The 25,859-nt window shown below is 41.9% G+C and overlaps 1 protein-coding gene across 2 annotated transcripts in view; it reads right to left on the reverse strand.

Moving 5' to 3' along the window:
* Positions 1-24,401, reverse strand: part of LOC143935266 (rho GTPase-activating protein 39-like) — a 151,616-nt gene extending 127,215 nt beyond the window's left edge. For both annotated transcript variants that reach the window (XM_077458998.1, XM_077458997.1), the window contains exon 1: positions 24,209-24,401. In XM_077458998.1, the coding sequence (XP_077315124.1) occupies positions 24,209-24,219 (11 nt within the window). In that variant the 5' untranslated portion in view covers positions 24,220-24,401. The remainder of the gene's footprint in view (positions 1-24,208) is intronic.
* Positions 24,402-25,859: the final 1,458 nt, after the last annotated feature.

Below are 25,859 nucleotides of genomic sequence, written 5' to 3' on the forward strand. Positions count from 1 at the left end.
TATTATGTCAAAGTCTGCATCATTTCTTGAACAATGCCTCTGTATTCCTTTGCTGATTAATCCTTTCATCCAGTCTCTCTCAGAGACAGTATACAATGCAATACGCATGGCTAGGCCCCTCCCCCACACACTAGGTTACACGCATAATTGCCCACAACACATTGCTAATAAGATGAGACTTCGGCAACACCCTTTCCAACACCAAAATAAGCTCATCCGCTTTATTGAGATCGTCTACTTCCACACTTTGACATTTGAGCAACACCGGCGGTTACATAACATTCAGCTGGAATAAGAATGGTCTTGTTAACACAAAAACAGCATGGCCATTCATGGTAGGACTTATTTTTAGTACATACTAATGATTGTCAACACTAAAAACATCTTATTCATAAAAATGCTTGAACCCAAGCTTTTAAAAAAAAAAAAAAAAAAACACCCAGGTCCAAAATAGTAAAAATATACTTTTTAAAGGTAAATTTTCTGGTCTTGATTGTATAAAGAAGGGTTTGTTACTCCAGCATTTCATATTCCTAATGTAACTGCTGTGCCATGTGCTTGTGTGAAAAAGTATCCTGTTCTACGACTTACCTTTTTTTTTTAAGCTGACCACACACACACACACACACACACACGTCAGATATCCTAAGTCTCCCACGAAGTGCGAGAGTCTCCCACACACCCGCAAGCGCCTGGCTATCGGTGCTACTGGGAATAGCTGTGAACACCGATCTCCTTTGTATAGATTTTTGGCTGACAGCCGCTTCTCCTCCTCCTCCTCCTCCTCCTCCTCCTCCTCCTCCTCCTCCTCTCCCTCCTGCGGCTGTCAGCTAAAAAAGCTATACAGGGAGATCAGCGTTCACAGCTGTTCCTCCCGCCGCACCGATGATCCCCAGGAGATTGCAAGGCGCTTGCGAGTGTGCGGGAGCCGCCCTTGCTCATCCAGCTGTTTCTCCCGCCGCACCGATCATTCCCAGCTGTTCTGTGTGCTCCTCCCCCAGCCCCCTCCGTGTCCTTCTGGGGGGAGAAACCACCTCCCTCAAATTAGTTTTTGCAGGATGAAATGTCTGCCATGTCTTTATGGCCCTTGCTTGGTGCACTGGTGCGCAGTCATGTTGGAACAGGAAGGGGCCATCCCCAAGCTGTTCCCACAATGCTGAGAGCATGAAATTGTCCAAAAAGTCTTGGTATGCCGATGCCCTAAGACAGGGAAATGCAACTAGCGGACCGCCAGCTGTTGCTGAACTACAAGTCCCATAAGGCATAGCAAGACTGACAGCCACAAGCATGATACCCAGAGGCAAAGGCATGATGGGACTTGTAGTTTTGCAACAGGTGGAGGTCCACTAATTGCAGATCCCTGCCCTAAGAGCTCCCTTCACTGCAACTAAGGGGCCAAGCCCAACCCCTGAAAACCAACACACACCATTATTCCCCCTTGGACCAGCGCCCAAAGCAAGGTCGGTAAAGACATGGAGGAGCGAGTTTGGGGTGGAGGAACTTAACTGGCCTGCAGAGTCCTGACCTCAACCCAATAGAACACCTTTGGGATGAATTAGAGCGGAGACTGTGAGCCAGACCTCTTTGTCCAACATCAGTGCCTGACCTCACAAATGCTCTTCTGGAAGAAAGGTCAAACATTGCCATAGACACACTCCTAAACTTCCCAGAAGAGCTGAAGCTGTTATAGCTGGAAGAAGTGGGCCAACTCAATATTGAGTCCTATGGACTAAGACTGGGATGCTATTAAAAGTTCATGTGTGTGTAAAGGCAGGCGGATCAATATTTTAATGGCAAGTGTGAAATTTTTTATATATATATATATATATATATATATATATATATACACACACACATACATATACACATATACACATATACACACACAGTGTGTGTGTAATAAAAAATATATTTTATATATATTTATATATTATCCCTGCAAAAGCTTAAGCTACAACTGGGCAATTAATAAAAATAGAATTATCAGGAGGCTAAGGTTACAGAAAGGCTTCCTCAAAACAAGCCTATGTTAAAAGGACAACGCATAATGTGCCATGCCCGCTATAGAGAGAGCAAAATTATCTGTTCCTGTTTTGTTAAAGATCAATTTCCTAAGTTTGTTTGCGGTCCCACTGTTCTCCTGTCTTTGAACTTGGAACGAAGAAGGTGAATACACACACAGCTGGAAGACTGACAAAAAAAAATAGAAAAGAAAAGCCAAATGTCCTTTACTATAGGAACGTATTTACATCAAGATTATCTACCATTAGGAAACAAAATGTTCTAGACAAGAAAACATACAGGACAGGAGAAGTGTATTCTATAGACAAGACCCAACATGTCACCGAGCAGCAGGGCCTCGGAAATTGTGTACTAGACAGACTGCTCTCCTCTTTTGCCCCAGCAGAGGTTTACAATTCACTGTACAGCAGCCATTTCAACCAATGTTTTGTGGAACCCTAAAGTTCCTCCAGGAGGATGTTAGTGGTTCCTTGAGCTGTAGCCCATTTACCCCCATCTGATGGTGCCTGCATAATTCCATGGCCAATGACACTTGGCAGAGCCAGCAGAATGATTCAAATGATAATTTTAGGTGTCTAATGGTGGCATTCTGTCTCATCCCATTGTGTTAATCAGGGATTTTCCAAAAGCTTAAAATTATATCAAGGGCTCCTCTAAAGGGAGGGATCTCCAAACTTTCTAAAACAAAGGGCAAGTTTACTGACCTTCCAACTTTAGGGGGCTGGAGTAGCCAGTTGGGTGTAGAAAATGCCCCAGTGTCAGTGGAAAAATAGTGCCCCATCACTGTGGTCATTGGAAGAAGAAATGCCCCATTGTTGGCATCAGGGAGAGGAATTGTTCCCTACTGTTGGTGTCAGTGGAAGGAAGTGTCTCTTCTTGTTGGTGTTGTTAGAATGAAAAGTGCCCCAAGGGCTGGATACAGGCAAGCAAAGGGCCACATTTGGCCTCACAGACCACAGTTTGGAAACCAATCTCTAGGGTAAAAAGGTTAAGAAAGGCTGCCCTAGATATTGAAGGGGGGGAGAAGCTTGCGCAAAGGGAAAATATTTTTGGCTCAATTAGGGATCAATGAAAACTGTAAGAAAGGAGGAGTAGTCCCAGTTGACTACTGCGACCAACTAGACTGCAACTTATTTTTTGTCAACCAAGTAAGGAAGACAGACAGGCAGTCAGATAACTAAACACTTTCCTTTAATTTTGCTACCATCACCCAATTAAATGAGCTACTCTTCAGATGACAAAATATGATCTGGCACTTGATCAAACTTAAAAAAAAAAAAAAAAAAAAAAAAGGAAGAAGAAAAGTGGAATACCTGAATTCTAATTCCAAGATATTCCCGGCTGAAGTTTCTTCTAGGACAGTGGTCTCTAAAGTGCAGCCCGGAGGCCAGATATGGCACTTTGCCTTTATCCAGCCTTTGGGGCACTATTCCTCCCACCCATACAAGACACTATTCTGCCATCCAACGCCAACAATGAGGCACTATTCCTCTCAAGGATACCAACGATGGGGAACTTTTCCTCCCCTTAATACCAAATGCAGTGATGTTTACTCCCACTGCCGATGTGAAAGTTGGCCACTCTAAAGTCTGAAGGAGATTAAAATGGCCTTTTGTTTAGAAAGTATGGAGACCCCTGCCTGTTCTATCTAGAACAATACTTTGTGAAGTGTTGATCTCTAATGTCCCTCACTGCACTCCGCGGCTCCTATGTCAGTATTGTATTTCCAGGAGATACTTCAAGCAGAAAATTTCTCTGTATCTGACATTGAACACTGCAATGTTTCAATAACACCGGAGACAGCAGAAATCGCAAATACGGCTTTAAGTAACAAGTTGATTTTTTTGACCAGCTAAAATACAGTCAAAAAAGGTAAAGTCAAAACTGGGAAATAAATTGACAACTTCAATACAGTTCATTTAAAAGGTCAAAATCAAAAAAGAAATTGGGTGGAACCTGCAGCAATTTTGCTGAAAGCGATCAGATTATTCTGCCACATTCAATTTTGGCAACTTAGATCTACTTGCGGTTGAATGAAACCAAAATGGTTTTGGATTGCTTTGCAATTTCAACATAAAACTGAAATTGAAAGTTCAATAGCTCTTTCAAACTGCCAGATGTGTGGCCAGATTTAAGGGGTCCATAAAAGCAACTTTTTTTTTTTTGCTTGCATGTACATCATGGTTTGGTAGGCCATAGGACCATCACAAAGGGGACATCTCAAACTGTTTGGAAAATCTTTCCATGACGACATTACAGTGTGTCCATGTTCCTTGCTCTGCAGTAATTTAAATTTTTTTTTTTTTTTTACAGGAGTAACATGGACAATTGTTAACAGAAGTGTAGTCCTCAGCCAAGCTGCAGCTGTTACTGTCATGTTAACTGCTGAGTGGATCGTTATCCACACGGAGGTCACAGGCTGCATCAAGAACCCAGCAGAACGACAAAAAAAAAACTTTCCCCAGCTCCAACCAAGACTTTGTTTCAATCTTTTTATTAGGAAAAAAAATTACAACAATCCCTCCTCCTAACCCTGGGGGCAAGTTTATTTGCTTTTCTTGGTTATAAAACATTTTTTTGGGATGTACGTTTATACATTTTTATTTTTATGTTTTCTTTTATAACAAACTATCTTAATGCTATGTTTTTCTACTTTTATAAAAAAAAAGTCATAAGCTCCTGATGAAGCGTTATGGTGAACGTGCAACATGTAGAGCATTTGAGTATCTCTGAGCTGATTCGTCTGTGATACACGGTCTGTATAAACTATTTTTTGTATTGATGGTTTTTGTTCCCCGATGCCCCTACTTTGGATGCCTATGGGAATATATGTAAAATGTGATGTACTTACAATATACTAGACAGTGAAAGATTATGCTCTGGGGCATTGAGATTCTGTTTGTTTTTTTTTTTTTTATAAAAATAGTATAAAATTGACCCCCCTTCTTTTTTGCTATATCTATATTTATGCCTAAAAAGTCCATCATTGTCAACATTAATTGTTGTGTTTTTTAGTAAATTTAAATATCGGGACGCGGCATGTGTTTTATATAATGTATCCCCAGGACCACCCTGTGGTAGATACATACCAAATTTAACAAAAAAAAAAAAAAAAAAATACACTGTATGGAAAGACAAGTTTCTTTTGGGTTATCATTCAGATATAACATAAATGGCATTTACCATTGCTGAGAACAGTCATTTGGAATCACCAAGCAGCTCTACCATTGACAATAATAGAGTTACATCCCATGCCAAAGTTTTTTCAGTAGCACATATTAAGAAAAGGAGACCTAAAATCTCTAACAGCAGTGATGGGTGTACCGCCATGGGAAAGCAAGTGCTGTTCTTGTCACGAGAGCTGTAGGAAGCCAGCGGGTGACTAAACTCACGACCTCTACCCAGAAATGTAATAAGATTTTTAAGTGAACTGACCCTTTAAGTGATTAAGATATTAAAAACACACACCTCAATCAGTGTCCACTTAATTACTTCCAGCAGGCGCAAACAGAAAAACACAAGAATACAATGCTGGTCATCCTGTTTTCATTATTTGTACACTCGGGCAAGTCAAAGCTCATATTTCCTCCGAAATCACTTATGTGAATCTTTCCTTCTGGCAAAGTCTGAGAAAGAAATCCAAAGACTAGAACCAGATGACCCTTCCAGACAGGTTTGACTAGACCATGGACATACTCCACTTCAACTTCTGCCATTTCTACTATGCTGTAAACAAGTGGACATGTACAACGTGTACATAATTCTAGGTTACATGGGGAACTTAAAACACTCCAGTGCAAAAAAAAAAAAAAAAAAAAAAAAAAACACACGCACACACACACACACACACACACACACACACACACACACGTGAAGAATAACTTCTATAAACACCAATTAGTTGACGTTTGGAGTATCTTAAACTTCCCAAAAACTGGATTCTTATTCTTCAAAAACTCATAATTCATATTCCAGAATAGACAATATCTTTATAGACCATTATCATCTCCCTTGGGTTAAGTCAGCCAATATTGGGACTACGGTTTCGGACCATGATCCTATGTCAATAACATTGAAATTTCCTGGCCAACCTAAACAAAGACCTAGTTGGAAATTTAATGATCTTCTCTCTGAGACATTGGATTATACAGACCGCTCAATTGCTCTGGTTCGCTACTTTGCTGGGAATAAAATCACCTGAAAATGCACGAGTCGACCCTGTGGGAAGGCCATAAAGGGCATACATGAGGGGGAAGTTAATAGAATTGGGTGAGAGGAAGGAAAAATATATATATTTATATTTTACAGATCTGCTACGACAGGTGGCCAATTTAGAAGGGAAACGTTCACTCCATTGGGCCGCCCTGGTAGATCTCACATGGAAACACGAGTTTTTAAAATTATTACTTGAAATTGATTTTTAAAAAGGAGCTCCCTGTTAGTATCACAGAGATGGTATGTTTTACGACGTGTTTCGTCCTCAGACATCGTCTGAGGTTGTCTATGAGGACTCCACTGCCACCATTTTTTTTTTTACTGAAAGCGCTTGATAAACTACCTAAATGTGAGTGCGTTATCTTTTTTAATAAATTGATCTTTTAATATGGAATTACGCTATATGGCCTCATCTTTCTATTCCATATGTTCATCCTTGGGAGTTTGGCCTGTTATGTGATTGGAGAAAATCTGTTCTATATCCATTTGTGTTTGGAAGAAATTTCTCTGCCGATTTTGGTATTCCAGCACCTGCGAGTTTGATTATCCTACAGTTATCTTAAAAGTGTGTTTGACCCTTGGAATATACATTCTTTTGGGTCAGAAACATCCGGTAAGCCTGCATCTGCTAAGGTGGTGGTATTGGCGCATGCTATACCTTTAAGGATTGGATGATTCATCTAACATTTAATCGCACTCGTGGGACTTGAATTTCTCTCTTTAAAAAGGACTTTTTATTCACAGATTTTTTTCATGTTGATCATTTGTTTTTGTACATGTATATTTGGACACATATGAATACACTTTTGTATAGAAGTGGTATAACACAATTTTTTGTCAACTAATATAATATATGTCATTGGAACCACATGAGTTTATACATGGATGCGATATATTTTGTCACGGATTTACGCACATAGTTCTCTCTTTTTTAGCGCTACACTTTTGCACTGTTTACAAAATGCTGGCTTGCGTTTTACAGAAAAAAAAAAAAAAAAAAAAAAAAAAAAAGAAGATTGACACTTGTATATATCTCATTCTGGGGAGTTTTTCCACACTGCTACCGACACTGCACAGACCTTTCGTGATTTTTATGCAGATTTGTACGTGCAAGGTGAAATAAACCAAGGCCCAAAAGGAGGAAAGACACAGAAAAATATTAAACTACTTACAACAAGCAAAGTTACCTAAATTTTCTAGCAAGTCCCTTCAAAAAGTTGGAATCTGAATTTAAAGATGAGAAATTCATTGCAGCTTTAAGTCAACACTGATCGGTAAATCACCAGGCCCAGATGGGTACACAATCTCTTACTTTAAGAAATTTAGGAGGATTCTTGTCCCACACCTGACTTCCTATGCCAATTCCATTGCAGGATCAGAGGGCTTTGGTTCAGAATTGCTTACAGCAGGGGTAGACAACCTCAGCCCTCCTGCTTTGGTGAAACTACAAATCCCATCATACCTCTGCCCAGGGCCGCTGATAGGCCAGTACAACTGGCCCTGTTGTACCGGGCCTGGCCAGCAGGGGGGCCCGGGAAACCTGAACACAGAACTAATTAATGTAAAAAAAAAAATACAGCCACCATGACCAAACATTGTCTGTCCAAGTCGTCCACCTTCCCCCCCGGTTACTTTTTGAGTTTTTATTTTATTTTATTTCAATATCTGCAGGTGGCAACAGGGGGAGGGACTATTTTTTTCTATTGCGGGCATGGAAGAATGTCTCTTCCGCGCCTGCTCCTCATGCTGGCTCAAGTCCCGGCTAGCACGTCCTTTCCTGTCGCCGCGGAGTGATTCCTCTCCCTCTGCTCTGTTCTTCACTCAGCCCGGAGTGGAATAGTTTGTGGACACCCGCGCTCCAGTCAAGGCAGCAGCAGGATCAGGGAAAAAGTAACTCCTGGGGCCAGGCTAACACAGGTGTGTGCTTGCTTGGGGGGGGGGGGGGGGGGGGGGGGGATTTGAGATCTACTACTACTACTGCAGCAGCAGCATCTATACATTACGGCATTGGCGGCATATATATGTTTTTTTTTCAAAATAGTTTTTATTTTTTTGTTTTTTTTTTAAAGTAAAAACCGCAGAGGTGACCAAATACCACCAAAAGAAAATAAATATCACTTGTAGACAAACCTGCACTTTTTTTCAAGGCAGGGTCTGGGGAGGGGCCAGGGGCAGGACCGAGGGTGGAACTGAAGGGGGCCCCGTCAGGTAGACTGTACAGGGCCCCATGATTTCTATCAGCGGCCCTGCCTCTGCCTCTAGGAATCATGCCTGTGATCGTTAGGGTCTTGCAATGTCTCAAGGGACTTATAGTTTCAAAACAGCTGGAGGGCCAAGGTTGCCTACCCCTGATTTACAGCATATTATATATCTGTAACTCCAAAACCAGGTAAAGATCCATTTGGCTGGGGAAACTACCACCCAATATCATTACTTAATATAGTTTTATATCTACATGCGAAAGGGTTAGCCACTAGATTACGCCCTCCGATCCTGCACTGGATAGGCCTGGAACAGACAGGCTTCCTCCCCGGTCGCCAAGTCAGGGACAATTCTTTACGATCTTAGTCTATAATCTCCTTAGTTGTGAATAGCTCCCAGCCCACCCTGTTACTTTCAAACTATGCCGTAAAGGCGTTCGACAGAGTGGACTGGGAATATGTGATGCCAACATTAAAATCTTTGGGTATAGGACGAAGAATGCTTCACCAAATTACATCTTTATACATGCAACCAACCGCACGAATAAGGGTTAATGGCATATTAATAAAGGGGTTGTAAACCCCCCCTTTTTTTTTTAAACAACATGTCATACTTGCCTCCACTGTGGAGTTAGTTTTGCACTGAGTGGCCCCAATACACTTATTTTTGGGTCCCCCAGCGTTGCTGGTAGCTCCTTCCCGCAACGTCGGAGAAGAGCTCCCCTTGGTGGACACTCCCGAGTCCTGCTTCTGCTTGTATTCACACCCCGGGGTCATTGGATTTGATTGACAGTAGCGGGAGCCAACATAGTGGTGGGCTAGCAGGACGTTGAAAAAGTGCCTGCTAGCCGCATCTTTGGAGCAGTGTATTCACCGCTCCAACCCATTGAAATCAATGGAGCAGCGTGGCTATACCGCCGGCAAAAGCGCCACTGTGGGCGGTTTTAACCCTTTTTCGGCCGCATACCGCCACTAAAAAAAACGGGCCACAGAGACACTACTAACAGCTTTAGGCAAAAGTTTCACTAGAATAAAACGAAATTTTAATATATGAAGAATAACAGCTTGCAACATTTACTAAATACATATACATATTCATGCATTTATTGGCACCACGTCAGAGAAAAAAAATAAATAAATAAAAAAAAAATAAATAAATAAAAAAAAACACCTCTAATGTACACAAAAGACTGCAACACGCTTGTGCTTGTAAAAACAAAACTGTGCCCAGACAAAAAAATAAATAAAAATGGTTCAAAAGGATGCTTTATTGGAATACTGGCACCAGAAGATGTTTGGGCATAGTTCTCAGACTGCGCAAGGTGCCAATGTAAAGTTTAAACACAGGCATGCCACCCTCCATATACTTGTTTGAGAGACTAGGTCAGGGACATGGTGCATTCTATTAAAAAGGAACAGGACATTTATTACAGAGCTTTACATCTGATCAATAATCCATTCACACCTTAGCGTTTTGTAGCTTGAAGCTTCAAAGTGCTGGAAGAGAAAAATAAATAATTATTCTCTATGGAGTTGGTTCACATCTCCACTCCTTGCCGGAATCTCCAAAAAAAACAAAAAAAAAAAAAAAAAAAAAAAAATTTGTAACCTTTATTTTGTAGCTCAAATTGGACAGATTTCAGCATTTTTGGCACATTTTTAAACTCCTATAAATAAATGGAAATATGCGATTTTCAAGTTTTTGCATGAGTTTCCACTCAAATGTTAAAAATATATACGAATAAATACACTAACTAAAAATATAATATAATATAGATATAGAAGAAGTGTTGAGGGTGGAGTGCACACGATCCAGATGTAGCAGTGCAAGCAATCACACCCTTCCACAGGTAAAAACAAAAAACAAAAGATCAGATGGGATTGAAGTTAAAATTTAGAAAAATTCTAAATCAGATTCCAGTCAGTGTCAAATGCATGACGGTTTCCGGCTATAGAGATATCGCCCTTCTTCAGAGCAAGACACATAGCGCTCTTCTTCAGAGCAAGATATGTATATGTGTTGCTCTGAAGAAGGGCGCTATCTGTATAGCCCGAAACAGTCATGCATTTGACACTGGATGGAGTCTGATTTTGAATTTTTCTAAATAAATTATAATAATAAAAATTAGAGAAAATTATAATATATATATATATATATATATATATATATATATATATATATATATATATATATATATATATATATATATATATATATATATATATACACACACACACAAACATTAAGATAACAAGCCTTTTATGTGCAGCAGCCCCCCCTCATACGTAGCTGAGCCCCCTCTCTATCCAGCACTGTCCACGAGACCCTGGGTTGTCCGGGACTTTCCTCCCGATTGGCTGAGACACCGTAGCAGCGCTGCCCTGCCTCTGACAGTAAGCCAATCAGGAGATCCATGTCTGAATGGACACACAGAGCTCAGCTCGGGTGCCCCAATAGCAAGCTGCTTGCTGTGGTGGCACTCGACATTAGGGATGGGTCAGAAGCAGCGAAGGGGGATCTGAGAAGAGGAGGATCTAGGCTGCCCTGTGCAAATCCACTGCACAGAGCAGTTAGGTATAACATTTTTTTTTTTTTTTTTTTTTTTATTCATTTTATTTAACAAGAGACTTTACAAATCGCTTTAATTAGTAGTAGTTATAGTAGTAGCAACAGTAGTCTGCTACAACCTCAAACCCTTATCCTAACAAAAATAATAAATGAAGAATAATAAATAATAGTTGATAGAAAAGCTAAAAAACCTAGCAACAAACGAAGCAACCAATGATAGCTACCGGTAATACAGAAAAACTAATCAAAAACCCCAACACACAAAAACACAGTATAAAAAAGTTCAGATTGCACATTTAGGTGGTGCAAAAGAAGAAAAAAAATAAAAATAAAAAACGCTCAGACACAGGTGTGAATGCAGCCTAAGAGAAACGAGGCAAAGGGATTTGGTTCCATCAGAGAGATTCAGCTGGGATATGTACATCTCCAAGATTGCCCACCCAATTGCTCCTGATGTCATTTAAAGGTTGGTTGCAAAACATGCCATTATACACAAAAATATTTATTCCGTGCTTTCCTTAAGACAGACATGCCACCTGTTCACAATCGTTAAAAGGGTATGTAAACAGGGTTTGGTTATATCTTTTCAAAAATATAAAAAAACACGTTGATCCTGCCAGAGATCCTTTCCCCGCTGATAACTTCCTGTGCTTTACTCTCATCAGATACATTGTCAACCATCTGAGGACTGGAGAACCCCACCCTTCTATGTTATGGAGAAGGGAGGATTCTGGCCTAAGGTGACAATACTTATTCTCCATAGAAACAGTACAAGGAGTGAGTCAACATACGGCAGAAAAGGTTTTGCTGGCAGGATTTCCAGGTAAAAAAGCAAACATAAAAGAAATCTTGTAAGGAAAAAACAAAACCACCTCTAAAAGATTGATAAACTTTAATATTAATTTTTTGTTTTTCGGGTTTAGATTTGCTTTAAAATTCATCAGATTTTGTAAAAATCATGTTGTTTGGCCGGTCAAACAAATGTGACTCTACAAGAATGTCACCTTTAGCTGTTTACATAGGCAAAGCAGTATGTAATATTTGTCACGGCTATTATTTGTATGTGGTCTGTCCTATACCTCTGCTGTACCAGGAAGTGTCCTGAACAATGCACGGTATTTTATTCATTTTTTATTACATTTAATAGAGTGAGAACATACTGTACAATTAGCCCAATATTCTAAGAAATCTGCATTTCACAAACTGTACAATTCGCACAGCCACCTTTCATGCCAATATGGATACACAGTAGAGGTAGCAGTTAAAAAGGGTGTCCATACAGGACACAGTGAGCAAACCGCGACGTTCAGATATGGACTGACAGCCAACACCATCCATTTATAAGCAAGCATTTAAAAGTAAACACACAGCATCCTGTTAGGTACCGTTGTGCACCACTGGGAAGGAAAGAACAATATTTGACCACCCAGGTCTTACTAGAGCAGCGAGTATAAAAGAGTATTCAACCTGCTGTGCAAGGACTTGGTTTTGCTAAAGGTACAGGTTGTTGGGCTGTTGTCACCTTGGTTCCACCACGTACTGATCTGGAACAAGAAAGTAAACAGTGAAGTTAGGCCGGCCATACATCAATTTTATTTGCTTCAACCAGGGGTTGAAGCAAAGAAAATTGCTTGATTCACCCATCAACACATTCAAGATTGATGGGGGAATCCCTCCCGCAGAGCGATTGTATTCTGACAGCAGGTGGGTTCCCAGTTGTCAGAATCCAATGGGACAGCTTGTGGTGGGGGGAGAAAAGCGAAGGAGAGTTAATGCTGGCCTTACGCCTGTAGAATTTCACTTGAACGTCTGAATGAGAAAGTATAAAAAAAAATAAAGGAATTGCTCATCTGACCATTGATGGTGCCTTTGTGGACTTGACTAATTTTATGAGAATTTTTGATTGAGTACCATCAGAAAGTCTCAATTTTCGTAGAACGAAAACTCAACTTCTTGGAATAAGTTTGACAAGTGCATGCACAGAAGACTAGTTCTGATATTTCTTGCCCAATAGTGAATTCAACGTTAGTTTGCTCCCAGTAGAGGCGACAAAAGGTTTCCATTTTTCTCTTTCAATTATTATGCTTCCTCTGGTCAAAAAGATTGTCAAATTGTGCCCTTTAAAAATTCTTAGATAACCAAACCAAAATGTTCTTAAAACAGTCTTCCAACAAAATTCTACTGGTGAGTAGAGGGGGCAAGTGAAGTAAAACTTATTACTTTGACCTACAGGACCACAAGATTCACTTTCAAACTGTAGATGATAGAATATTCGCAGTTTGAGCTCTGCTTTGCCTGTAGATATAAGGCTTCATGTACACGGGATGTTGTTTTACCTCTCCTGAAAGATTTAACTTGACAGCTAGAAACCGGCATCTAAAAAGGTCAGTTTAGCCGCGTTTACGTCTAGAAGCGTTTGTAAAAAAAAAAAAAACGTCTCTAAACGAAGCACTGCTAAACTCGAGTTTACAGGCGGTTACAGGCATTTGGCGTTTCAAATTCCTGTGAACATCCGTCCTGAAACCATTTTTTTTGCGTTCCAAAAAATGCTTCTAAACTCAACTGCCTAGAAACCACTAGAAATGACCCTGTGTACATGTACTGATAAGATGAGAGGAGCGTTCAGGGGCAGCTGAAATACCCAACCGCTCTTAAACATCCGTTTACCAGCAGCAGTGTACATGAAGCCTAATGCCGCGTACACACGACCGGACTTTTAGAGGGACTAGGTTCTGACGGTCTTTTGGCGGAGTTCCGACTGACTTTCTGAACAGACTTGGCCACACATAATCACACCAAAGTCTGAGGGATTCGAACATGATGACGTACGATTGGACTAGAATAAGGAAGTTCATAGCCAGTAGCCAATAGCTGCCCTAGCATCGGTTTTTGTCCGTCAGACTAGCATACACACGAACGGATTTCTCGGTCAGGCGGAGTTCCGGTGGAAAAATTTAACACATGTTCTATTTCTAAAGTCCGCCGGATTTTTGGCAAGCAAAGGTCCAAAGGAGCCCACACAAGATCGAATTGTCCGACGCACTCGTTACGTCGGACCTTTGCTGTCCAAAAGTCCAGTCGTGTGTATGCGGCATTAGAGACCCAAACTTTAAGTTTAAAAACATGAGATGTCCTGCTCCAAACGGAACCAAAACGGCAGTTCTGAATAATATAGTGAAATGCCCATTTTTTATCAGAAAAAAATAAAAATAAAAAATCTACAGTTGACCACAACATCCAGCTAGATAACCCTTTCACTTTCAAATATGTTGGCCATTCCCATCTAGAACACTTCCTCCTTTGAGACGCCGACGATTGAGGCCCCTGTGATAGAGTTTGCGCAGCTGGTACATTTTTCCAAAGCTGTCATTTTGTCAACAAATGTTCCTTGGTTTACAGGGCTTAAAACAAATGTTTGTGAAAGCTACTAAATAACTTGCACCCTTCTCATAAAACTGTATTTTATTGTATTAAATGATATTCCTGGAGCTAGATCCAACCTAAATAAAAAAAAAAAAAATAATAATTTATATTGATAGATAGAGACAGTAATCATCTTATGACAAGAGTGTGTGGTGAAGTCACCTCCTAGCTGAATTATTTACATGACCATCACTTCATTAACTGCGGGCCTTTTACAAACAAGCAAATATCCGCATCAAGAAACCTCAGTCTGAACAAACGTTTTCCTATCTTTTCCAATGGCAGAGCCCTTCAAAAGAAATGTCGAAGGGAATTTTACTTTATTTATGATGGTCAAGACTAAAAAATAAACTATTTAACAAAAACTGAAAATAATAGCATAACACATTTACATTCCTCTTTTAGTCAGTAGATGCAGCTTTAGGCTCATTTTTTACTAATTTCCATGCTTTTCTCTTACCTTTCTTCATTGTTAAAAACCCTGTTGGAAAAGAAGGGAAGGCCGCACACCAACGAAAATGATCCAATGTGATTCATTGATCCAATATGAGTCACACATAACAGCCACCAAGACAAAGACACGGGACCTGGGAGATACCTCCTAGGTCCCGTGTCTTTGTGGCTGTTGTGTGACTCATTGGATCAATTAATCACATTGGACCGTTTTTGTTGGTGTGCGGCCTTCCCTTCGGTGGGGAGCCGTGGCTGGAGCGGCGCTCTCTTTACTTGAACTTTCCTAAAATTCCTGTTAACAGAGTTAAATAGCTCAGGCTAAAATTTACACACTAAATTGCCTTGTCTGTTTCAGTCAGGTAATCTAAGCTACACAGCAGGCTGCTTGAGCTGTGCTGTCTTTTTAGGTAACCCATGAGAATCCTTTGTCATGTATTAACTGTGTATTAGGAAACAAGGCGTGCAAAAATGACTGATTAGCATATTGTTTTCCTGCAATTGCACTGGAGTTATGCTATGTCATCAGGTCAGAAGTTAATGCTCAGCAACACTCTCCTTTAAATTCTAATAAATTGGTCTAAGAAGCTCCAACATGGACAGGATGGAACCATGCTTTATGGGGGTTTGAGCAGCTCTTCAGCTAAGTGTGTCTATCATGCGTTTTCCTTTGGGAACCAACAATGATTCACATTACAGTAAAGGGACAAGCTGCAGGAAATATGGTAGTAGTTGTGAGTTTTAAAAACCGCACACACTGACCTCCTGGGGGGCCCTTCAGCTCTTCCTGCTGACCTAATCAGAGAACCACACATATATTTAGGACAATTGCAATTCACTAAAAACTTTTCAATTCACCCAATTCATTTTTCAGTTTTGGATAGAGCGAAGAAGGGTCAAAGCCGCCGACAGTTGTCAGGAACACTGGTCCTCATTGCGTAGTGTGGGGAAGGATTAGTGCTATGACAGTTGTCACCGGGGACACTTGTCCCCACTATAAGATTCAGAATCTATTCCACAAAGAATTGTAAAATTATAAAAATAAATAGTCAAGTGACACTAAATTCTGGCTTAACAAAATTTTATTGAACTTAAAGCGGAACCTAAGAATAAAAGCAAAGTCCCGCAGGTCCGCTCCCACCGCTTAGCCTGTAACTGAATTACAGGGTATTTTCTTGTACCGATTTTTATTAGTACCCAGCTGCCACTTCTGCACTCCTCACCTAGGAGGAGGATGGCATCCCTTGCCCTGTCCCCCTAATCCCGTAGCCTCCTGTCCATGTCCCAGCAGACTGCAGGACAAGACAAGACACAAACTACTGTGCAGGCTCAAACATACACAGTGTTTAACCCCTTTCCCATGAGGCTCGGTTCACACAGGGGCGACTTGTCCAGGCGACTTCGCCGCCTGACAAGTCTCCCCCGTTCTGTACTACGGAACTGTTCTAATAGGAGCGACTCGAGTCGCTCCAACTTAGAAAAAAGGTTCCTGTACTACTTTTGCAGCGACCTCGGGCGACTTGCATTGACTTCTATACAGAAGTCGTTTTGCAAGTTGCCGCTGAGGTCGCGGCGCGGCAAGTCGTGCCGCGTACGGGGTGAACCGAGCCTAAGATGGTCGTGCCAGCGATCCTCAACAGTAAGAAAAGTTGGCTATAGGGAAGACAGTGCAAAAAATAAATAAATAAAACCCCACACACAAACGTTAAGTGGTTCTAAAGCCTAAAACCTTTTTTTTTTTTTTTTATTATTATTTATTTATTTATTATTTTTAACTTAAAGCGATAGAGAAAAATGAATACTTACCTGCTCCATTAAGTGGCTTTGCACAGAGCAACCCCAATGCCCTTTTTTCTCAGGTCCCCTGGTATCGCTCTGGGCTCCTCCCCCCTGCCGAGTAGTGCCCCCATAGGACTGCTATGGGGGCACTACTCAGCAGGGGGGAGGCCTACAAAGGCTTGTTTCACTTAGCCACCCTTAGAATCAACTCCAGACTTTTTACTTGCTTAATTGGTGAAGAAATAAACAAAGGCGCATCCCACACCTGACCATGAAACAGCTTTTGATTCAACTGTCCAGTTACGTTTGGTCACTTGGAAAAAGTGGGGATGGCTATGTTTTAAGAGCTGCAATTACAAAACCCTTCTTCCGATTTGGATGTACATACCCTCAAATTAAACCAGGTAGCGTGCACTTTCATCCCACATCCATTATATAACTATAGCTTAAATATGTTTTGGTAAATTCCTTAAAAAAAAAAAATAATTTGTACCATGTCAAAATAAATAAATAAAATATATATATATATATATATATATATATATATATATATATATATATATATATATATATATATATATATATATATATATATATATATATATATATATATATATATATATATATATATAGCCCCTTTCACACATGCGGATGAAATGTCCATATTTCATCCATCCGTTTGCGGATGAAATACGGACATCCATTCATCCCTATGGGATAGCGGGTGTCTGCGGATGAGCATCCGCAGACACCCGCTATTGTCCGCCTCCGCAAATGTCCGATTCTGCAGACGGAGGAAAATCCTATTTTTCTGTCCGTCTGCAGAGCGGATCGGATGAACACGGACACACGGTCCGTGCTCGTCCGATCCCCATAGAGGAGAGCGGAGAGCTGACAGGGCGGTCCCCGCACAGTGTGCGGAGACCGCCCTGTCCGCAGCCGGCTCAGCGGGGACAACGGAGCGATCCCCGCTGAGCGAGCGGATCATCACGGGGCGGATCTTTACTGATCCGCCCCGTGTGAAAGGGGCCTTACTGTACATACACACACTTTGCATTTATGTTTTAAATTGAGTAGGTTGAGGTGAGGGTCTACATATAGTTTAACAACCTGACAGATTCTAATCCTCAAATTGTGGCTAGAGCCACAACTAGAATTTGTTTGGCTGGAGTTCCACTTTAATCGTAGGTTCACACTGACTGCAGGTTACCAATCGATGAGAGTTCAGTTGCACTCGCACAATTTTAAACAGGCAATGCAGTCCGACTTCGGGGGCCATTTAACAGACATCTGTGCGGGTTGCTGCACAAATGTCTATTCAAAAGGCCCCCAAAGTCAACAAAAGTAGGAATTACTTTTGGGAAAAATCTGTGTCACACCGATTCGGACAGTGCAATTGCTGGCAGTAGCCGCCAATTTGACATGTCAAATCGGCCTGATGTGAACGTGGGTTTAAGAATCATTCATTGTTCACCAAAGTAGCGAACCCTTTGCATCCAAATGAGCAGCTATTCAATGAAAAGCAGTAAAGCACTAATGGCATCATCATTAAAAACCGCATTGGACTGTCCATAAAAAGACGGAGGACAGTGGTTAGCAGAACACCGGATTTAAGTAAAAAAGGAAAGCGTGACGGGCTAAATCTGGAGCAGAAAGCCTAATCCGAGTCCGTTTAACAATGTACAATAGCCAGCTCTGGAATTCTGGCTGTTGCTCAGTTAACACTCCCCCTTCATTTAATCAGTTTTGCAGCTGCCATTTCCACACAGATGAAATTAAAATCCCACATGTAGGCTTCAGCCCCAAAAGCTGTTAAGCTGCAACCAACCCCTCCAAAAAAACCTGTCACGAACCATCAGCCTCAAGGTAGACGCTCCGAAAGTGTGTGTGTGTGTGTGTGTGTGTGTGTGGACAGGGGAGCGCTTGTGACACCATTTATGAGCTGTACAACCTCAATATGTAATCATTAACCCAACGCAAACCTATAATTTGGTAATGTCAGTATAGCACAGCCTAAACCCTATAACTCGCCATCTATGAGTATATTAGGCATATTGTACTACATACTTATAAAAGGAGTGCGTCTTAGGCTAGTAAAAAAACAGATACATGGACCAGACTTTATCAAACTTTTTTGCAGAAATAACTCTCCGGTCTCAGGGAACCTCTGCTAAAAACATGTGATGGCCAGTGGGAAGAATGCTCCTTACATTTTTCATTGGGAAAAATAAATGATATACATCTCCAGTTGAGAAGCCCTGTACTAGACCAAACACTTGAGCCAAAATAAAATTTTTACATTTTCTATACATATACAACCACTACTAGCTTAAGGCTCTGTTCACACAGGGGGGCGACGCGCCGCGACCTGACAAGTCGCCCCCGTTCTGTACTACGGAACCGTAGTAAGAGGAGCGAATCGAGTCTAGAAAAAAGGTTCCTGTACTACTTTTGGGCGACCTCGGGCGACTTGCATTGACTTCTATACAGAAGTCGTTTGCAAGTCGCCGCTGAGGTCGCGGCAAGTCGTGTCGCCCCCTGTGTGAACCGAGCCTTACTCATGATTGCTGAAATTTTCCACAGTAGCGAGTTATGGAGTTATGTTTTTTTTTTTTTTTTTTTTTTTTTTTTTTATTTGCATCTTAGCCAAACACAGCAATTGCACAGTGGAAACCTGATTTTTTTTTATTTTTTTTTTAAGCCAGTGGTCTACAAACTGCAGCCCTAGGGGCTGAATGTGACCCTTTGCTTGTCTTTATCTGGCCCTTCAGACATAATTTCTGCCACTGACACCAACATTGGGGGATAATTCCTGCCACTAACAATGGAACATCCTCCCACCGACGCCAACGACGAGGCCCTATTCCTCCCACTGACAACAACTATTTCTACCTCAATACCAATGATGGGGCATGGTTTACTCACACTGGCCACAGTCCGCCGCCCCCCCCCCCAAAGGACAGTAAACTGGCCCTTTGTTTACAAAGTTTGGGGGGGGGGGTGAGTGTACTGACATGGAGTAAAGAGAGATCAGAGATTAACTGCTTGTCGACGGTAGCAGGTTGGCACTGTTGCGCGAATTGCTTGAGCTGTACGGTGGCCACGATGCCAGAGCGCGTAGCCTGCGGCTGCAATGTCCGCTGGTGACCCACGATAACTTCTCAGAAAGGCACAATGGTGATCTGTCAATGCAAACAGACAGATCCCGGTTCTATCAGGGAGCTCTAGAGAGTTCTCCTGTTCCTAGTGATCAGGAACAGTGATCTCTCTTTACTCCATGTCAGTACATTCACACCCCAGTTAGAGACACCTCCCTAGGACACACTTAACCTCTTGATCACTCCTAGTGTCAACCCTTCCCTGCCAGTGACATTTATACAGTAATCAGTGGCTATTTTAACTCTAATCGCTGCATAAAATGTCGATAGTCCCAAAAAAAAGAAGAAAAAAAAAGAAAAAAAAAAGTGTCAAAAGTGTCTGATCTGTCCACCGCAACGCCGCAGTCCCACAAAAATTGCTGATCACTGCCATTACTAGTAAAATAAAGAGCCATAAATATATCCCCTATAGCTTTTGTGCAAACCAATCAATATAGGCTTATTGTGATATTTTTTAACTAAAATATGTAGCAGAACACATATTGGCCACCAAAAGAAAGGTCCATTAGTAGGGTAAAAAAAAATGGCCTGGTTAGGAAGTGGGTAAATCCTTCCGGGGCTGAAGTGGTTAAACTAACGTCAATGGACTTCTGCGTTAATCTCCATAAATCAGCCTCACCAAAATCCCAACGATTACCTCTATTTTGTTTGCACCAGCTGTCAAAGAGGCATCACATGCTTGTTTTCATCAGAACTGGCTCATACACTAGTAGATTTTCAAAACGAACATTCTCATCACTACACATGAATGCTCTAATAAAAGTTGTTCAAAGGTACGTCAAAAAATAGTTTGCTTTTACCATTAGATTTTGGAGCAAATGGACTTTCCTGAAGTAAAAACCACATTTGCCGGCAGAATGTTGTTTGATCAAGAAAATGTTTCCATCCTGCTCCTTCTAATATTCTCGTCACTGCGGTCAAAGTGATCCCACTAATAAACAGAAAATCAAAAAAGGAACGTTCTTAAGCCCCCATTCACATTGAAGCGACTCATCATGCGATTTGGCAGGTCAAAATTGCATGACAAGCCACAGCCTATAGCCGGCAAGCGCTCTGTTCAAATCAAGTGCGACGCCGACTTTGCTGTGCAGCACCGATTTGAAAAAAGTAGTTCCCTCACTACTTTTGGTGATTTCAAGCACAGATATCATCTTCCAAAGTCGCACCCGAAGTCACAACGACATCTGGCTTTGAAATCGTGCAATTTCAGATGAAAGCATACAATTTCAAAGCCGCAGTCAACGCAAGCGGAGGCTAAAAACAAACATTTTTTTTTAATTAATTCTACTGACACATGGCCAGCTTAAAACTGGCACTGTTACCAGGGGCAACAAAAAGGTGTCAAAAAAGGTGTCACAAAAAAAAAAAAAAAAAAAAAAAAAATGGAGCCGTCACCGAGACCAGACTGGTCTAGGCAGCATTACAAAAAGGAAACCAGTAGAGCTGTTGTCCGTAGCAACAGATTCCTTAGTGATATGAAAAAATAAACCTCAACAAGTTTTGCCCTGGAAACCACAAAACCAAAAGTCCCCAGGTTTTCATAATACAATCTTGTGCAATAAAGGAAGAGGAAGGCCTTGGGAGAAAATGCTAAAGTGTGAACAGCTTCATTGCCAAACATGAGCAAAACCTTAAGGCCCCTTTCACACTGGGGCGTTTTTCAGGCGCTACAGCGCAAAAAAAAATAGCACCTAAAAACAAAAAAACAAAAAAACATGGCCCCTTTCACTCCAGTGTGAAAGCTGGAGGGCTTTCACACTGGAGCGGTGCGCTGGCAGGATGGTGAAAAAAGTCCTGCTAGCCGCATCTCTGGAACGGTGAAAGGAGCGGTGTATTCACCGCTCCTACCCATTGAAATCAATGGGGCAGCGCGGCTATACTGGTGGCAAATTGCCGCTGCAGCGGAGCTTTGTGGGCAGTTTTAACCCTTTTTCAGCCGCTAGTGGGGGTAAAACCGCCCCGCTAGTGGCCGCATACCGCCGCTAAAACTACAGCAAATCGGTGCTAAAAAGTGTGCCACTTTACCGCCGACTCCGCTCCCACCCCAGTGCGAAAGGGTAAATGCATTTTCCTGTGTATAAATGATTGAGCCCTTTACTGGTTGCCAAGAGCAGCGTCAAAAAGTTGTGTGTTACACTTTTTGTAAATTCCACCCTCCAAGTTTCAACTAAAATGAGAAACCCCATTAGTGCTACAGTCAACGGCTCTATGTTGTACCAAGCAAACCCCCCCACTTTTTGTTTCTATCATAGGCTAGGTTCACACCTTTGCGTTTCCATTTTCTCGCGTTTAACGCATTCATCGGCTTGCATTAATGCTCGTTTTGCACATACGTTGACACGTTTTTAATGAACTGCCATGCTTTTTTTGGCCAATAAACTTACTTAGGGCCCTTTCACATCTAGCGCAGTGGGATGCACTTGGACTGCATTCCAACTGCACAGAAAGTCCAAAATCAATAGAATCCTATAGACATAGTTCACATTATTACAGTGCAGAATAAAAGAAAAAAAAAATTGAGCATGCCGCATTTTTCCACACCGCAAACATGCAAAAACGCATGCAAACACATTGCAATGCATCATAGTGCACATAAAAGCCCAGGGAAAGAAAAAAAAAAAAAAAAAAAAAAAAAGAAAGGAAGGAAGTGACCTCACAGGACAAATTTAGATAGGCAAACATGCATCCAATATATGTAAATAAGCACCAACGGCATGTAAAATGCATAAACACATGTAAAATGCACATTAAATGCACATATCTACGCTGGGAAAAAAAATAAATAAAAAATGGAGATGTGCAGTTACTAGCATGAATGGGCCCTTAGGCTTGTTACTTGGGGATGAAAATGAATCAACGTGTTTATGCATAAGGGCCGGTTCACACAGCGAGGCGCGGCGAGGCGTCTCCGACTTACCTCGCCGCGACTTGCGGGGAGCTCAGCGGCGACTTGCAGAGGACTTCTGCATAGAAGTCAATGCAAGTCGCCCCCCGAAGTAGTACAGGAACCTTTTTTCTGAGTCGGAGCGACTCGAGTCGCTCCTCTCAGAACGGTTCCATAGTACTGAATGGGGGCGACTTGCGGGAGCGAGGCGAGCCGTGTCGCCTCGCGTCGCAGTGTGAACCGGCCCTTACCATGACTTCCATAAACCTCAAAACGTATGGAAAAAAATAAATAAAAAAAAAAAAAAAAAAAAAAAAACACACACACACACACACACACACACACACACACACACACAAACAAATCAACGTTGCCTTAGATGACACATTTGCTTTAGTGCACTCTCAGGCCTCATTCACACTTAAGGCTCGGTTCACACAGTAGGCGGCACGACTTACAGCCCCGCGACCTGCAAAGGTCAATGCAAGTCGCCGCAAAAGTAGTACAGGAACCTTTTTTCTAAGTCGGAGCGACTTGAGTCGCTCCTATTAGAACGGTTCCGTAGTACAGAACGGGGCACAACTTATCAGGCGGCGAAGTCGCCTGGACAAGTCGCCCCTGTGTGAACCGAGCCTTACGTAGTGGCAACTCGCGTTCCCGCAAGCGATTTTTTGAAAAATGTTCACCTCAATTCTGCGCGTCGCGCATAGGCCAGCCCCATTCACGTCAATGGGCTGCCTGCCCCAATGCTTGTTTTGTTGCCCAAACGAAGCTCCTGCTCCTTTTTGGGGGGCGACAAGCTAGATCCAATTTTTTAAATCACTTTTTTTTGCCACAATCGCAGCAAAAAAATAAAATTGCACCACTATTGAGGCACCGTGTAGAACGAGTGTCACACAAACACACCGATCGCCACGCGATTTGGAATCACGGGGGAAGGATCCTGACGACTCTGCCTGCGATTCCAATTTGCCAAGTGCGAATGTGGCCTCAAAACGAACGTGGATTTAAAGTTTCGTACAACGCTTTTCTTGGGTATTAAACCACACATACAAAAACCAAAATAAAAAATAAAATTTGTTTAGAATTCTAAGAATATTGAAATTTTTGTTATTGTTTTCGCTCAAAATAAATATTTTCAGCCAGTAAGAATAACTCACAACACGCGTGGCTTGTTTCCTCAACAACCAAATGAAACCGACTACCCTAATAACACATGGATGTGCGGTCTGCAACCCATTCCATACAAGACTTTAGGGAGTTCGGTTAAGATTAAAAAAAGTTGAGTAAAAGTGGTGGGCAGCCATGAGATTAGCCGCCGTGTACCGGATCACAGTCTGGTCAATAGGAAAAGAGCCTTCATGTAGAGCTGTGGAGCAGAAGTCCTAGGAACACAACCCCCTGGAGTGCTTTGTCACAGTTGGGACCTTCAACCGCACGATCTGCTCCACCACCAAGACCTATGGAAAAGACTCTCTCTGTCCACCTCCCCCTAGCCCAGTCTTACCTCTCAGCCATTTTTAAGTGTCTCCCCCTCACATGATCCAGAAAATAAAGTCTTCAAACACAAGCCAAGTCAACCAAAAGTCCTCCAAAACCTGTTGATTGCCTAGATCCCTCAGAATCAGTTGTGATCCCTTAGCAATGATATGAGCAAATGAGATAGCAAGCTCACCCCCCCTCCTCTCTCTGAGTCAGGCTCTCCCTTCCCAGGCAGGATGTGTAATCCGATTCCACTCCCAGTATATCCTCCCCCATCTACTGGTGTGTAGAGCTGGGACATGCATTATTACCCTGCACAAAGGAGAAAGGGGGGGGGGCGTTAACCCCTTTCATACCATTGGGCTGCTTCACGACATGCAAGCACGCTTTCAGCGAGGGAAGGGTTAAAGGAAAGTCCCCCTTTCGAAAGTCCCATGCAGACGTCATTATCACCGAATTCATTTTTTTTTTTTTCAAATAAAAAATAGTTTGCAAGTTTCAGTTTTATCACATGACATCTCGTGGTAAAGAGACCGCATTCTGAAACGTGAGCGGAGTGCCGCAGGAAAACAATTTCAGAGCGTTGCCAAGAGTTTAAAAAAAAAAGGAAAGGCATTTCATATCTTACGAAGAATTATCGGTATTCCCAGATCCCATTTGTAGACCCGCCACTGTAAAATTGGTCATCTGTTTAGAGCAAAAGTCACAAGGGGGGGCAGAATACCAAAGAAGGGTTGTTAGTTGGGGGGGGGGGGGGGTGGAGGAGAAAACTATTTACAGAATTAATACAATTAATACAGAAGACTATTTGTAAATTAAATTAAAAATAGATTAAGCACCACACTTTCCGTCAATGACATCATTTTCAAAAAAAATATTTATTTAAAAAAAGAGTTGGATAAATAAGGGCGATAACTAAGTGAAGTTTCCAAAAAAAAAAAAAACTGACAATTTCATACGTAACCCCTTTCCAAAATGTCCCCATTATAAGTGCAGACTTTGGATGCAGATCACTCAGCGTATCACTGCTCAAGACGTGTTTTTATCAGCCTTTCTAAAACCAGGGTTCTGTGGAACCCTACAGTTCCTCCAGAGGTTCCTCGATCTGTGGCTGGCTGATCTCCAATCTGATGGTGCGTGCATACAGTAGTTCCAGGTCCACTTGGCAGAGCCAACAGGGGGACACCAAGGATCTCTTTAGCTGTCCGTAAGGGGCATTCTTCTCACTGACCACCAATGTAAGGGGCAGTCTTCTCACTGACCACCAATGTAAGAGGCATTCTTCGCACTGATCACCGATGTAAGGGGTCTTCTTCCTACTGACCACCAATGTAAGGAACATTCTTTGCACTGACCACCAATGTAAGGGACATTCTTCCCACTGACCACCAATGTAGGAGAGGCATTTTTCCCACTGACCACCAATGTAAGGGACAGTCTTCCCACTGACCACCAATGTAAGGGATATTCTTCCAACTGACCACAAATGTAAGGGGTATTCTTCGCACTGACCACCAATGTAAGGGGCATTCTTCGCACTGACCACTAAATGTAAAGGGGCTTCTTAGCACTGACCACCAATGTAAGGGACAGTCTTCCCACTGACCACCAATGTCAGGGATATTCTTCCAACTGACCACAAATGTAAAGGGTATTCTTCGCACTGATCACCAATG

The sequence above is a fragment of the Lithobates pipiens genome, unplaced genomic scaffold, assembly GCF_037356315.1.
Source record: "Lithobates pipiens isolate NorthernLeopardFrog02 unplaced genomic scaffold, aLitPip1_a1.2 Scaffold_28, whole genome shotgun sequence".
NCBI classification, from domain to species: Eukaryota; Metazoa; Chordata; class Amphibia; order Anura; family Ranidae; genus Lithobates; species Lithobates pipiens.